Below are 15,533 nucleotides of genomic sequence, written 5' to 3'. Positions count from 1 at the left end.
AGACGTATAGCCATTAACTGATTAACACTTTTCCTTCTTTGAAATTTAAGTCTCTTTTTCTTTTTTTCCTTTAACCATCTAAGAAATATGTACCTTGATGCATATGATTTTCTTCGTTAAACTGTCTAATCATTTACCAGTTAAGTTAAAAGTGAATGTGAAGAGGCAAGTTCAGTGTAGGCTATTGTTTTGGTACCAAAATGTACCATCTGTAATTTACCATAATCCTAGTTACAGTTTCTAGAAAAAGACAGGTATTTTTACCAACCAGGGAAAAAATTTACTCCTAAGAGTGACCTGGAAATTCTGAGTTTTAGTGTTTTAAATTTTTTAAAATTAATATAAATTCTTAAACATTTTTTTCAAATGCTTAAACTTTTTTTTTGTGGAAGTGATTTTTTTATATGTAATTTATTGTAAAATTTGTTCCCATACAACACCCAGTGCTCATCCCAACAGGTGCCCTCCTCAATGCCTATCACCCACCTTCCCTCTCACCAACCCCCCCATCAACCCTCAGCTTGTGCTCAGTATTTAAGAGTCTCTTATGGTTTGCCTCCTTCCCTCTCTGTAACTTTTTTTTCCCCCTTCCCCTCCCCCTGGTCTTCTGTTGAGTTTCTCAGGATTCGCATATGAGTGAAAACATACGGTATCTGTCTTTCTCAGGCTGACTTACTTCACTTAACATATCATTTTCCAGTTCCATCCATGTTGCTACAAATAGCCAGATTTCATTCTTTCTTGTTGCTAAGTAGTATTCCATTGTATATATAAACCACATCTTCTTTATTCGTTTGTCAGTTGATGGACATTTAGGCTCTTTCCATAATTTGGCTATTGTTGAAAGTGCTGTTATAAACACTGGAGTACAAGTGCCCCTATGCATCAGCACTCCTGTATCCCTTGGGTAAATTCCTAGCAATGCTATTGCTGGGTCATAGGGTAGATCAAATGCTTAAACTTTTAATCTTAGTATTCTGACTGATGAACTCTCAAGTCACCAGTTTTAAGAAGAACATTTTCATGTAAGTTCTAAGAGATGGCAATTACTGTATCTTTAATTTTTAGAAATAGTGAGACTTGTTCAATATAATTCTGATCAAATTAAAAAGGATCATATTCATGACCTTAATCTATTTACCTTTTTCCTTTTACCAAACAATGAAAATTTCATTGCTTACAATTTTAGTAAAGAAAAACTATTACAATTTGATATTAAAACTGATGTAAAGGACTAATGGGAGGAAAAGTAGCATTAAGTGAAATACTAGGTTTTTCTCATTGTCCTGCTTTGATGTCCAGTCTTCACCATTCTCATCTTTGTATTTTGCCTTAGGAAGTTATGAGCAACTATCATTCCATTAATACCTTCAAAAGTAAGTCTTGATATATTTTATTTAGTGAAATCAAAGTAGTATCTATTTTACAGTAATTTTGTAGTAATTCTTTTGCATCTACTCATTCACCAGAAACCAGTAAGGTCTGTGATAAACTTTGAAAGAAAAAAACATTTTACTGGTGATTTGTTGTTACTGGTGACTTCTTTTGTAAAAATCTTATTCAATAGTACTTTAAAGAGTGATACAGATTATACACTTTTACATTATATATAGTACTTTAAATTTTATGTATTTTTAGAAAAGAAAAATATAAAGAATTTTTACTTAAGTCAATCAAATAAAAATTTTAAGAAGTATTGGGTTGCTTTGTTTCATGCTAAGTTACAAAAAGACTTGTGAAATCAATAATAGGGTAAAAGTTGAATTAACATTTAAAATACATGTTTTATATATCTGCTTTTCTGATAAGGGTAATAAAACATGTTAATGGTAAATCATTTTTAAAATACAAAATGTATTTTTTAAAAAGACAAAATTTTATAGCTCTATCTGGACATAACATTGTACCATTTTGATTAATACTGTTTCCTGCCAGGATTTTGGTTGTTTTTTGCCTATACCTATGTGTGCATGTGTGTACATGCATGTGTGAATGTGAAAATAATATACAAAGGTGTTTGCCTCTTGCCCATTTGGCAACTTACAGGGTTCCTTTGGAATCAGTATTTGTTAACCACCTGGGTATTGTCAGCATTCATCTGCAGACCTTGAACTGGAAGTCAAGCCTGTAAAAATGTTGTACTCTTTCCCATAACTTTATTTAAATGCAGCTCTCCTTTAGATTGGTGAAAGATACTTACCTGCTCCTATTGGTGGACTCTCCAACTAGTAGAGTTGAATTTTTCCCCCCCTGGATGATCTAAACAACCCATGAATTCTTGTCTTGCTGGAAGCAAAATGTAAAAGTTTTATATAATTCCCAGGATATACTGTTCCCAGTGTTCTTCCAGCCCTGTTTTTCTAACTAGCTTCAAATCCCATTACCTATTTCCTATTGCACAAGCTGTATTACAATCTTGGGAGTTGTGTACCCTTTAATGGATGTAGAGGGAGTAGGTGTGGGAAACAGAGACAGCTCTTTCCTGCTTGGGGAAGCCATCACCTTGGAATAGTGAAGTGATTGATAGCCTTGCTGGCCAGCAGCCGAGGCCCCAATCTTTTACAGGGTATACGCTGTATGGTTGTTAGAAATATCCTCCTGTTATCTGTCTTGTCAGGTTAACACTTCAGGAGTTTAGACTTTAGTCATCTGCTGAATATCTCTCAATCTAGCCAGCTGCCCTAATGTTAGGCAGAGCCCTCCCAGGTACTGGGAAATCTTAGATGGGTACCCTAATTTCTAGTGCTTTTATGACTTCACATTCTTTTTTGGGTTTCTTGGATATTTCCATGGGAAGTTTCAAGGGATGAATCATATGCAGCTAGCTACTTCCAGTTGTTCCCCAGAAATTACCTCAATTAAATTTAAATCAGAAAGCAAAATATTTCTGTTGCCAAAGACGAATACATGCCTAATGCTCTGGAAAGTTTAAAATAAATAGCAGTTATAAGCAGAATGCTATTAACCTTCATAGTTATTGTCATCATCATGGCACTAACTGCCAGGCACTTCAAGAAATGTTTACAGAGCAGTTAGATGTTTTGGTAGACTGTCATACTCAAGGTAATCAACCACATACAATGTACACTCTAACTCTACATAGCCAATACCTTTGGCTCACTTTGCTTTTGTTTTCATTAATAAACATTGGTCAACTCCTCTGTACAAGAAAAACAGTAGGCTAGAGGAGGGCTGAATAAGATGATAACCAAGCATGAACTAAACATATTCTGAAAGAAACAGATGCATGTACAAGTAATACGCAACATTGAAGAGAGAAGGAAGAGGATAAATTATGAGAAAGCTACACTCTAGTAGTTAAGAGATACGGATTTGAACTTACATTGCCTGAATTCCAATCCTGAATCACCTTACTTTTTCTATGACTTTAAGAAGGAAAAAAAAATTGGAAAAGGAAAGAAATGTTTAATTACAGCAAACGCACAGAGGGAGTCAGGCTTCAAAAGCACTGGCAACACGAAACAAAACAAAGTAACACAACATTTCTAAGGTTCTCTAGTTTACATGGTATTCTTGTGCTGTTCTTGGTGGGACACAAACCTGGCTTTCATACTTTCAGAAGTCATAATAAGCTTGCAGATATAACATGGGTAAAATCAGGTTCAAAGCTGTTTTGTTAGAAAGTTTAGGTTTCATAGAAGAATTATTCAAGTTTTATATCTTGGAGATTCGAAAATGTGATTTTGTGAGTTATAGATTATCTCAAGGTACAAAATATTTTGTTACTTCTTAGTGTGGTATGTGAATGGCTTCGTCATATTGCAAGCAGGGTGAAAATGTCATTTTTTTGCTTCTATGTCTTCCTAAATTGTTTTTTCTGCATCTAATACCTACTCGTTTCAATTTATCTTTACACCACTTCAGAGTCACCTTTCCAAATTTGTCTGATAATGTCAGTTCCCTCGGCAAAAATCTCTGCCAACTTCATATAGTCTACATGAAAATGTGAAAATTCCTTAGCTTGAGACCAACAGAATCTGTCCTTGACCTACTTTACCTTGGTCACCCCTGGCACCTCCCCATTTTTCATCCTGTTTCCTCTTGGTGCATCCTGTCTCTCCACTAACAATGATCTTGTTAAGGTCACAATTAAGTGTGTTTGTCAAGTCCAATAGTCTATTTTCTGTCCTTGTAAGACTTCCTCACTGAACCTAACAGCATCAGTCGTCCTTCACCTGCAAAGAAACTTCCCATTCCCATGGTTTCCCTGATTCCAGTGTCCTGACTTTCCTTAAATCCATCTGTTTTTTTCCTTTGGCCTGTCATAGAATTCACTTATTTTTTTTTTCCTTTCACAAGTTCCTTACATGTTGGTGTTTCTCAAGTTCCACACTTTGACATTTCTCTTTTTATGTTGCATAATCCTCCTGGATGACCTTATCCTTTCTCATGGTTTTGACTGGTTCCAATATACTTAGTGACCCTTAAATCTAACTGTCCAGTTCAAGTATCCAATAAGCTGGTGGGCATTCCTATGTGAAACCTCTACAAGTACCTTAAGGTCAAACTCAACACATAATTCCCACCTTACAATTCCTTTGTCCTGTTTTGTTCTCAGCCCACTTAGCAAAAGTACCCGTTACCCGCACTGAAACCTTGGAGCGTAACCATTTCTCTTCCCTACCTCTCAGCCCTCCTCGATCACCATGCCCTGACCATTTGTCTTCTTTCAGTGTTTTTCAAATTCATTCTCTGCTCCATATTTCTATAGCTACTACCCTAGCTCAGACACCAACCCTCCCTTCTCTGTACAGCCTCCTAATTGAGCTCTCTTCTCTAGTCTCACCTTCTTTAAACCCATCCTACTAAAGTTTCACCAAAGCCAAGATCATCTATTTAAAATTCAACAATCATGGGCAGCTGGGTGGGTGAGTCAGTTAAGCACCTGACTCTCAATTTTGGCTTAGGTCATGATCTCATGGTTTGTGAATTCGAACCTCACATCAGGGTCTGTGTTGGCAGCTCAGAGCCTTTGGGATTCTTTCTCCCTCTGTCTCTCTGTCCCCTCCCCCTGCTTGTGCTCTCTCTCTCTCTCAAAATAGAAAATAACCTAAAAAAATTCACTTTCTATCCATGTGAACAGCTAGAGTTCCTTGGAGATTTAATTTTTTTTTAATTTTTTACTTACACTGACTCTAAGATTTTGAATTTTAGTTTGAAAAAGTCCTTTGATCTATAAATTAGATCCAACTTGCCTAACATATTTCATGAGACTGTCCTACACACACCCTCACTTTTGTTTTGGTCAAACCTAGCAGAGAATATTCTCTTGGAAATTTGGGATCTACCAACCTAAAATTTCTAGGGTTCACTGTACATGGTATTTTTTTCCCTATTATGCCTTAGTTTATACTATTCCATTCCCCTGGAATACATCCTTTACCTATCAGTGACAGCAAGCCCTATGCTTGATCTGGCTGTCTCCTAGTTATGCATTAACTCTTAGCCCAGTCTCATTTCAAAGAGTCTTCCTTGACCTTTCCCTGACCCACCAGACCACAATATGCACACTCTAACATACTGTCCCTTAGCACTCTGTTAGGCTTTTCTTTCTTATAACATTTACATAGTTGTATTATATTTCTTATAGGAATGATTCTCCCATTCATCTGCAAGTGGATTTATTACTATATATCCAGTGCCTCACATGGTATCTCACCTTTAGATATGTCGAATAAGTATTTATTGAACCAAATTCTAGGGACACTAAAATCTTCACTCTTTCATGGCCATTACACGAACTCTAATCCCCTAGACTCAGGCATTTCCCTCTCACTTCTCCTCTGTGGGCTCACCACTAGTGGGCTCAACTCAGCCTTTGAAGCTTTGTCCTCCATCAGGCTTTGTACCTTCCTCTAGCCTGTGGATACCTCAGTAATAGCACCCAAACTTTAGAACTCTGGAACAGCACTTTCTCTTAGATGAGAAAATTAGTGTTTAAGGTGTGTGCCTCTCAATTAGGGTATGCATATTTTATACCAGGAGCATGTTTTAATCACCTCTCATTCCTGTCATGAAGAATCATTCCAGAGCTACAGTAAGCGTGTAGTTATTGAAGGGAGAGTAGTCTGGACAGATGCCTTTAATATAAAAAATGGAGGAAAGATTAAAGGATGGAAAAACACTAGAATCCATTTTTTTTCTAATCACTTCTAATAAGAGAGAGTATTATAACCCTACCTTTTAACTATAAATTGAAGTTGTTTTCTAAGAAAACTTTAAAGTGTAAAAAACATTTATTTTTACTGTTTTTATAATTGTATGAATAATATGTATTAACATCAATGATAGGTACATAACAAGGATTGTATTAAATTATATAACTCAAAATCACATCTCTCATTGTGGTGTTAAAACTTCTTTGGGGCCCCAAAAGCAATGAGAATTTTCATCACTAAAACATTGGCTTACCAACTCAAAGTATAAAATAGGCAACCTTGGTTGTTTGTATCCCCCATCTTCCCATATTACACTCATTTTTCCCTCAGATCGCTTATAGCAGTGAACGACGTTCAATAATTGTGTCATCTTCATTATAAAACTTTCAATTTCACCTACAAAATTCTCACTCTGAATGCCTTCAGCAGGATATTTATTATGTTTCTCCTTTATTTCTGCTCAAAGTCTCTGCCAAACTGCTGCCACCCTAATTGAGCCCCAAAAATCAGAGGGTAGCAGCTACCACAAATAAATACTAAGTAACTCAGCTGGATTAGGAGGCATGGATCCATTTTTCAAAGCCACAAACAAGATTATTCATCCTGGTGACCTCCAGTATCCTTTTAAATATATAATGCATGTTTAGGGGTGCTTGGTTGGCTCAGTTGATTAAGCATCTGACTCTTGATTTCTGCTCAGGTCATAATCTCAAGTTCCAGCCCTGCCTTGGGATCTGCGCTCACCATGCGGAGCCTTGCTTGGGATTCTGTCTCCCTCTCTGTCTCCCTCTTTCTCTGTCTCCCAAAGAATAAATGGACATTAAAAAAAATAAGTAATGCATGTTCAGGATAATGAAGTTCTGGTCTTTGAATTTCTTACTGTTTCCCTTAGGTATGGATATTTACCTCATGCCATCCATGAAGCATTGTATTTACGTATTGCATATTCCACAACTCTTGACCTCTAACTTGATCTAACAAATTTAACTGTTTGTAAATCGCTCAAAAGAACATACAGTGTTAGGATTTTTTTAATTTTATTAATATTTACCTCTGGTATACTTAATAGGCATTATAATTAACTTAGTGTATAATACAGTCAAAATATGTATCATTTACCTAAAAGAAGCAATCAGTATTAATCTTTCTAGGGTTAAATTGCAAAACCTCATGTAACAACTGTGGTGTACTTTGTTTTTCATAATCCTCAAAGATCCATGTTTAAAACTTTAACCTACTTTGATCAGCCAGTATCCTGAGGAGTTCAGTGAGTAGCCTGACTGAAATTTAAGAGAAGCCACCATTTCTAGGACCATCCATTTGTTTGGAAGTGCCATTCAGGGCATTTCATTTATGCATGTACACTCTGTGTTTGTGTTCAATAATACAGACCTCAGAGATGCTTAAGTGGAGGATAAATTGCTGAGGCATGAGAACAAAATAGGATCAGATAACAAACTGAAAATTTCTTCCTTCCATGAGTATTTTATCTGTGCATTTTTATCTTAAGCTGTGTTTTCAGTTTTCACGTCTTTTGTTATAGTTCAAATGAAACAGTTTTTCTTGAGAGAAGTAACAGAATTGAACACTTGATGCTTCTGATGTCTGTGAATGATACTATTATTCAGGGTTTAAAAGGAATGGTCTTTAAGCCTAAAGCTGGCATAATTCAATCTGCCCTCACCATTCTTCTGTTTGCTTTATTAGATCCTGGCTGTAACAAAATGCTAAGAAAACAGAAATGCTTATGGAAGGTATTCCTTTATGACAAAAGCCCAGAAACTGGACTCAAGTCAGATGTTGAATTCACTTACTCAGTAGATAGGCGGTGAAAGGGGAGACCTTGCTTCTTCAATATGATAGAAATACAAGTATAAAGGACATTCAGGTTAAAATGCAGCATTTCGGGAACTGAAGTAAATGACGGCATAGTTGCTGAAGAAGGGGAGGATCCTGTATAATGGCTTTCCCACCGTGCTGGATTCCCCTGGAAAGTGCACTTTGCGTGTGTACACACAAGACTCCCACAGTTGAAAGGAATTATGCACTCATCCCTGTGGCAAATCACATTCTAATTAAACCACTTCACATTTGTGAATGAGAAATTTTTAAAAGCCGAAATTGCTTTCTCTTTCGTTTAGTAGAGTTCGTGGGAGTGTTCTCTTTTTTTCATAGATATAGTTGGGGAATTAATTGCTGACGTTAGAGGGTATGCCATTATGTGAATTAATTGCTTTACGTTTTAAAAGTGCTTAATGTTTTTGTCTTATAGGCACTTTTCATGTCTGTCTTCTAAATACATGTGCCCTGGTGTCCCTGCTGTCATGAGCACCTTGTTGGCGAATATAAATGCTTTCTATGCTCACACAACAGTTGCAACAAATGTACAGGTTTCTGCCTCAGATCGATTTGCTGCTACCAACTTTGGTGTAAGTATTTTTTGGACTTTAAAATTTTTACTAGTTTACAGGAGTTACATTTTCAAGGGACTAGGGATTCCAGATATTCTTGGAATCTTATTGCAGGAGGCACTTCTTAGGGACTCTTAGTGTAGTGGGGAGAAGCTAAAAGTTCATTAAAATAATATTCTGCTAAATAATTTTGGCAGCCAATTGGCATCTTCACTGGATTAAATCTCCCTATCTGGAATGACCTTTTCCAAGAAGGAAACACATAAATTTTGTGATAGAGTACTGGGATTTTATAGAACTTTCTCCATGTATGCAAATTTAGGATTCATCATTTCAGATGCTATTCCCTGGTAAAAGTGAGTTTGGTTGACTTTTCTGGAATCTGTTAGTCTCCATTGATAATTCCTCTTGGTTCTTACTGGTATTGATAGTTATTAGCATGTCTTCTGAGTAAATCATAGTAGGTGTATAGAGTTGAAGAACTCTCTGTACCTAATTAAGATGTCCACCTGAAATATTCAAATGCAGCAAGGACTCATTGAAAAGCAGAAATGCAGGAATCCTAAGGAAACTCAAATATTTTTTTTTTTTAACGTTTACTTATTTTTGAAACAGAGAGAGACAGAGCATGAATGGGGAAGGGTCAGAGAGAGAGAGACACAAAGAATCTGAAACAGGCTCCAGGCTCTGAGCTGTCAGCACAGAGCCTGACACGGGGCTCAAACACACGGACTGTGAGATCGTGACCTGAGCCGAAGTCGGACGCTTAACCGACTGAGCCACTCAGGCGCCCCAGGAAACTCAAATATTTATCTGTTGCACCTGTCACTGGAACTCATTCTCTATAAGCCTTGTGGAATTGAAATTGACAAGACATAAATTAATAGTAACCAGAATAACATGGTAAAGATCTAAACTAAGACAAAACTAGTGACAATGGAGAATGAAGGACATGTTGCAGAGCTTTTCATGGCATCGAATCAATAGCACGTAGTGTCTTTGGGGATATGGACAGTGGAGGACAGGGAAAGCTTTCTGGAGAGATTCCCAAGGTTTTGAGTATGGCAACTGGTAGTAAGTAGCTCTGTTCAATAACCCTGTGAGACAGGTAGTTTTATTGTCACATGCGTATGTGTGTCTACATGAAACCAAGCTCCACTATAGCAAAATGATTTTCATGACACCATAGTTAATTTTTCCACCGCAGTTCCAAATTGGTTCACTGAATAGATTTTGTTATTGATTATGTTGTTAGAAATTAAATTTGGGGGTATGTGTCATAGAGTAGAAACAAATGAGACTCAGCAAATAAAAATGTGTGAAGCCAGTAGGGGAAAAAATGTGCTGCTGTGTGTTCTCTTTTCCTGTCCTTTTCATCTAAAAGAAAATGCATGTGAGGCATGTGAGATGAGTTGGAATGAATCAAAGGAAAAAGTAGTTGTTATTTAATGACAGATGAAATTAAGCACTAGTAGAAAAAAGCAGTCTGTGTTAGGAGTCACGGAATTTGAGTTTGTAGTCAAATTTAGCAAGCCAGTCCATTCATTCAAGCTTCAATTTCTCAGTCTGCTCAATGAAGGTAACAACTGCTCTAATGTGTTTCTTAAACTGAAGATGAGAATCAAATGACGTTAAAGGTAGAGAAGCCAGCTCGTAAAAGCTGAAAATGGTCTATAAATATAAGTTTTGAAAATTTCATCTCTCTTGCCCTTACCTACAGTGTAAAACAGTGTACTAGCAGCTACTTCTGTTAGACACATTGACTCTTGTAAAAGTCAGGACCAAAGAACATTCCCTGGTCAGCTCAATAAAATACTGTTATGACTAATAACAGACGATTAGAACAGTTTTGTCATAAAAACCTCATCTTGGGGTGCCTGTGTGACTCAGTTAAGCATCTGACTCTTCATTTCGGCTCAGGTCATGATCTCTTGGTTCATGAGATCAAGCCTGGCATTCGGCTCTGTGCTGACACCACAGCTCCTGCTTGGGATTCTCCCTTCCTCTCTCTCTGCCTCTCTCTCTCTCTCTCTCTCTCTCTCTCTCTCTCTCCCTCCCTCCCTCTCCCTCCCTCTCCCTCTCTTTCTCTCTCTCCCTCTCCCTCTCTTTCTCTCTCTTTCTCTCTCTCTGTCTCTCTCTGTCTCTCTTTCTCTCTTTGTTTCTCTCTCTCTGTCTCTCTCTCTTTTTCTCTCTCTTCTCTCTCTCTCTCTCTCTGACTCTCTCTCTCTCTCATAAATAAGGAAACATTTTTTTTTATTTTTTTCAACGTTTTTTATTTATTTTTGGGACAGAGAGAGACAGAGCATGAACGGGGGAGGGGCAGAGAGAGAGGGAGACACATAATTGGAAACAGTCTCCAGGCTCCGAGCCATCAGCCCAGAGCCTGATGCGGGGCTCGAACTCACGGCCTGCGAGATCGTGACCTGGCTGAAGTCGGACGCTTAACCGACTGCGCCACCCAGGCGCCCCAGGAAACATTTTTTAAAAGTGTAAGAAAACAAAACCAAAAACCTCATCTTGGTAACAGGATTGTCTTGAGATTTCACCTGTAACATAAGGCACTCTGTTATGAAATTGTTTTGCTTTTAATATTCTGCCTGGATACACTGTAGAGAATAAGCCAATCTTGTGGAACACTGAGCTTTTCTACCTCTGAAGTAGAAGATGTGTCTTTGTGATTAATATGTATCCTAAAAGCTACCTGGAGGAAAATGAGATAGAACTTCATGCCGACCCAAAGAGGAGAAACCAAATTGATTTCATTACTTTTCAGTGACAACATGATTATAAAAACTTAATTTTGTGAGTCAAATAACTTATTTTAGAAGAGGGCCAAAAAAAAGAATGTTTTTTCAAAGTACATTTTCATAAATTGTAAATTTGGTGTGTAAATGTGACTATATATTTCTCGACCTATTGAAAGTAATGCAATTTGTTTAGTCAGATATATCTAAGTATAAAGTCTCCCACCTCCAATTTATGGTCCCGAGTTCCTCTTTACCTGAATTCTGAATTTGATCTGTTGCTTGTGACTCAGGAACATCGTTACGTTGGCCCTTTTTTTTATCCCTCTCAAAAGTGTAACTCAGACATTTGATTTTCCAAATAATAAACCAGTGGAGAAAGCTTTCTTATGACAAGTGTAAACAAATATGTACTTAAGAAAAAAATATCAGTCTTACAATTCAGATATTTTTGTGTACAGTTGCTATTTCTCATCATGGCTTGGATGAAAAATGATCAGGAATGAAGTGAAAAGGACAGAACGCTTGGGTGTGAAGAAGAGGAACAAGCAAAGTTTGTTGAGGAAAATGGTTAGAGAAATTGAATGAAAATGATAATAAAAGAATGTAATATTATAAAAAGACAAAGGAAAACTATTTTGAGAAAAGAGAAGTATATAACATTTTCAACTGTTGCTAAAGTTAAAATAAGATGGGGAAATGAATGACCTCTTTGTATTTGGCAAGTAGGAGGTGATTATTGACTGAAGCAGTTGATATTGAAGCCTAATTTCACAGGGTCCTTCAGTGAATGACATAGATGAATGCTTGTGTAAATTAGGTTCCTCTATTCACTAAAATGTAATGGAGTCACTAAAAATCATGTTTTTAAAGACAAGTACATAAAAATGAGCAATGTCCATGATAGAATGCCAAGTGAAAAAACCCCCACAAAATTCTTTATACAGTCTAATTCCAACACTGAAAAAACAACATGCACACTGGTTTAGAAATAAGACTAGATGGAAATGTGCCGAAATGCCAATGATACAGCCACCTGGTAGGATGACAGCTGATATTTTGTGGTTTTGCTTTCCATTCATCTTTATACTAAAATTGTAAAACTTTCCTATATTATCATTATATTTTATAATAAACATGTGAATCAAAGGGTGAATATGGCGGAGGAGATAGAGACTCTTCTGTTAAGTGAAATGAAAAGGGGGAAGATTGGGCAAGGGAAGATTTTGCTATGAATAAAGAGATTTTATTTTTCCTGTCTTGTTGAGTCAGAATTTTTTTATTTAAAAAGGCAAATTTACACATGTTTATAGATTATTAGGAAAGGGAGTAGTTGTGAGAGTCAAGTTGCAGATTTATCTGATGGAAAACAGGTGATGCAGTGAGTTCCCAGAGGAGAAAGAAGAAAGGTAGTGAAAGAGACAAAAGGAGAGACGTTCTTTGGAATGAGAAAGGACAAGTTCTGTTCTGAAATTTTGGGAATAGTATCCGTGTTCTTGCAGAGAATGCTGAATTTTTGATATAGGAGTGAAAAGCTGGGGTGTCATACCCCATTTCCCTAATCCCTGTGGTTGTCTACAAGAACAGGAAATGCTCATCTGCAAGGCAAAGGCTATAATACAGAGGCAGGTGAAGGATGCTGTGCAAGGTTTGGATAAGTTACCAAAGGGAGTAGAAAGAGAAATGCTTCAGGGCCATGGAAGAGGAATTCCTAGTAAAGCTGAAGGTATCATTTGATGTTGAGGAGCATAAACTTACTGTCACAACAATATAGTGGCTTTGAGATTTTCTCAGAAGTTTTCAGCATTCTGATGGTCATGTAACAGATTTGGGAAGTTGATTATATTGACTCTAGGTTGAAATTTTGTAGAAGAGAGGCAATGGAGGGGCATCTGGATGGCTCAGTTGGTTAAACGTCTGACTTCAGGTCTTAATCTCATGGTTTGTTAGTTCAAGCCTCACATCTGCATTGTCAGTGCAGAGCCTGCTTTTGGGATTCTCTCTCTCTCTTTCTCTCTCTGCCCACCCCTGCTTGCTCACTGGCTCGCACTCTCTCAAAATTAATAAATAAACTTTATAAAAAAAATCAATTGAAGGTGAGTGAAGCTGTCAACAGAGACATTGAGATGATGCAGCATGGGGTCTCGTTTTGAGAAGTTGTAGCAGGTGAGCCAGAGTCAAAGGATTTTGATAGGAACATGATACATTTCAGTTAAAATTACAAAGGGGAGTCTTGGGTCCAAGATGTGACTCTGGGATATGCTGTTGAAAATTGAGTGTAAAAGTCAATAGCTTAAGTTATAGCTTACATCTTCTCACAGGCACTGATTGGTGAATTTTCAAGAATAATGCAAGCTAGTTATGTAGCATAGCCATTTTTTGAAACCAGAAGTATTGAGAATATTAACATCATGGACATTGGCAAATACTAAACATGAAGGCATTTTTCATTTGAAGAGATGATTTAGCAGCATATCATTGAGTGTAAAGGTTGCTCGCAGTCAAGAAGAGTAAAGAAGTTTATTGGATGAAACATCCCCATGACTATTGAAAACACCATGGGTAGATCAAGGGTTAGAAAGGAAGAAATCTCTGAGTTTGGGCTCAGTATCTCAACTTGACAGGAGAGTCTTTAGAAAACTTATTTAGTGAGTTATTTTAAAGTACACATAACAAATTATTAGTTATATTGGTGTTTATTCAGCTCATTTTTTTCCCTGGGTCTCTGATCCAGCCATTGTTGGGCAAAAATAAATAAGCTAGTAAATACTTCTTTGCCATTCCATATGTTCTTTTATTTGTCCACTTGTTCATTTGATATGTATTTATGTGTTCCCTATAGCATTAGGCACTGTGGCAAGTAGTAAAGGGATTGAATGATAAACGTTGACGTCTACTTTCTGAGGTTTATGTTCTAATGGGATAGTCACTTAACCGTCTGTAACAATAACCCTAAGTCACTCCCAAAGTGTGATTAGTATCAAAGAAGGCTTTGATATTGAGAGATTGAAGAGGATTAAGTGATTGATACTTTTCAGGGACTGATGAAAGTGTGATAAAAGGACCCGGGCTTTTAGGGATGAGTAATATTTTTCCAATGTCCAAGAAGTAGTTGGGAAGCTACCTTGGGTCTGGGAAGACATTTGAGTAAAGACCAAAGTAAAGATACAAAATAAGTTCAAAGTGTGTGTAAGGTAGCCTGCCTACTAAGTAGGGCAAATAGAATGAAGGATGATAGAGGGGCGCCTGGGTGGCACAGTCAGTTAAGCCTGCGACTTTGGCTCAGGTCTCACTCACGGTTCCTGGGTTTGATCCCCGTGTTGGGCTCTGTGCTGACAGCTGAGAGCCTGGAGCCTGCTTCAGATTCTGTGTCTCCCTCCCTCTCTGCCCCTTCCCTGCTCATGCTCTGTCTCTCTCTTAAAAATAAACAAACATTAAAAAAAATTAAAACAAAAAGAATAAAGGTAGGTAGTGTAAGAAGAAACTGTGCTATTGGGTTGACATTAGATTGTTGAGGGCCTTTAAAACCTACGGAGATGTTTGGATGTCATTCTTGAAGCTTAGGGTATAATCTTTGATTTAGAAAGATAACTAACTGTAAGGAAATGTTGCAGAAGGGGGAGAGAGGATATATATCAGACACAGTTCAGTTGTAGTAATAGACACCATGTTAGAAACTTTAAGTAGAAAGGGATTTGGCACAGGGAATTAAATGCTTATAATCATTTGGGACTCAAGGAAGATCTTTCTGTAATAATCCTCAAAATATCACTGATATTTGAAACTGATTTTAAGAGAAGTGGTGAGTTTTCTTACAGTTGGGGAGGTGAGGAATCAGAAGGCTGCTTCTGCTAATGCAGCAGAATGTCTGAGACCACAAAGCTAGTGACCAGAGACTGGGAAATGAATGTCTCCAGGACTTAGCAGCCCAAGTAAACCAAGAAGCAGGAACTAGGCCTCCATCACTCGTCTGCTTTCCAAATGTAGCAGTGCACATGTATCTAATAGGCAGAAACTAAGATAATTGCATAAGCCTCGCTGCAAAGGAGTTTGGGAAATATGATGTTTAGTTTTCCAGTCTCGGAACTACTGGAAGCCACACTGAAAGAAGGTGAAGTGAGTAAAACAGTTCTGGTGTTGAATACAGGAGGACTAGATGGAAAGTAGTGATAGGGCTGATATGCTAGTCCTGACAAGGC

General features: G+C 37.4%; 1 protein-coding gene across 2 annotated transcripts in view; it reads left to right on the top strand.

Moving 5' to 3' along the window:
- The window catches only part of UNC13C (unc-13 homolog C), a 675,102-nt gene that overhangs the window by 386,019 nt on the left and 273,550 nt on the right, over positions 1-15,533 (top strand). For both annotated transcript variants that reach the window (XM_045059288.1, XM_019832393.3), the window contains one exon: positions 8,452-8,608. In XM_045059288.1, coding sequence (XP_044915223.1) covers positions 8,452-8,608 — 157 coding nt within the window. The remainder of the gene's footprint in view (positions 1-8,451; positions 8,609-15,533) is intronic.

This window comes from Felis catus, chromosome B3 (assembly GCF_018350175.1).
Source record: "Felis catus isolate Fca126 chromosome B3, F.catus_Fca126_mat1.0, whole genome shotgun sequence".
NCBI classification, from domain to species: domain Eukaryota; kingdom Metazoa; phylum Chordata; class Mammalia; order Carnivora; family Felidae; genus Felis; species Felis catus.
Note: the sequence above shows the minus strand (reverse complement) of the source record. Positions and strands in the feature narration are given on the sequence as shown.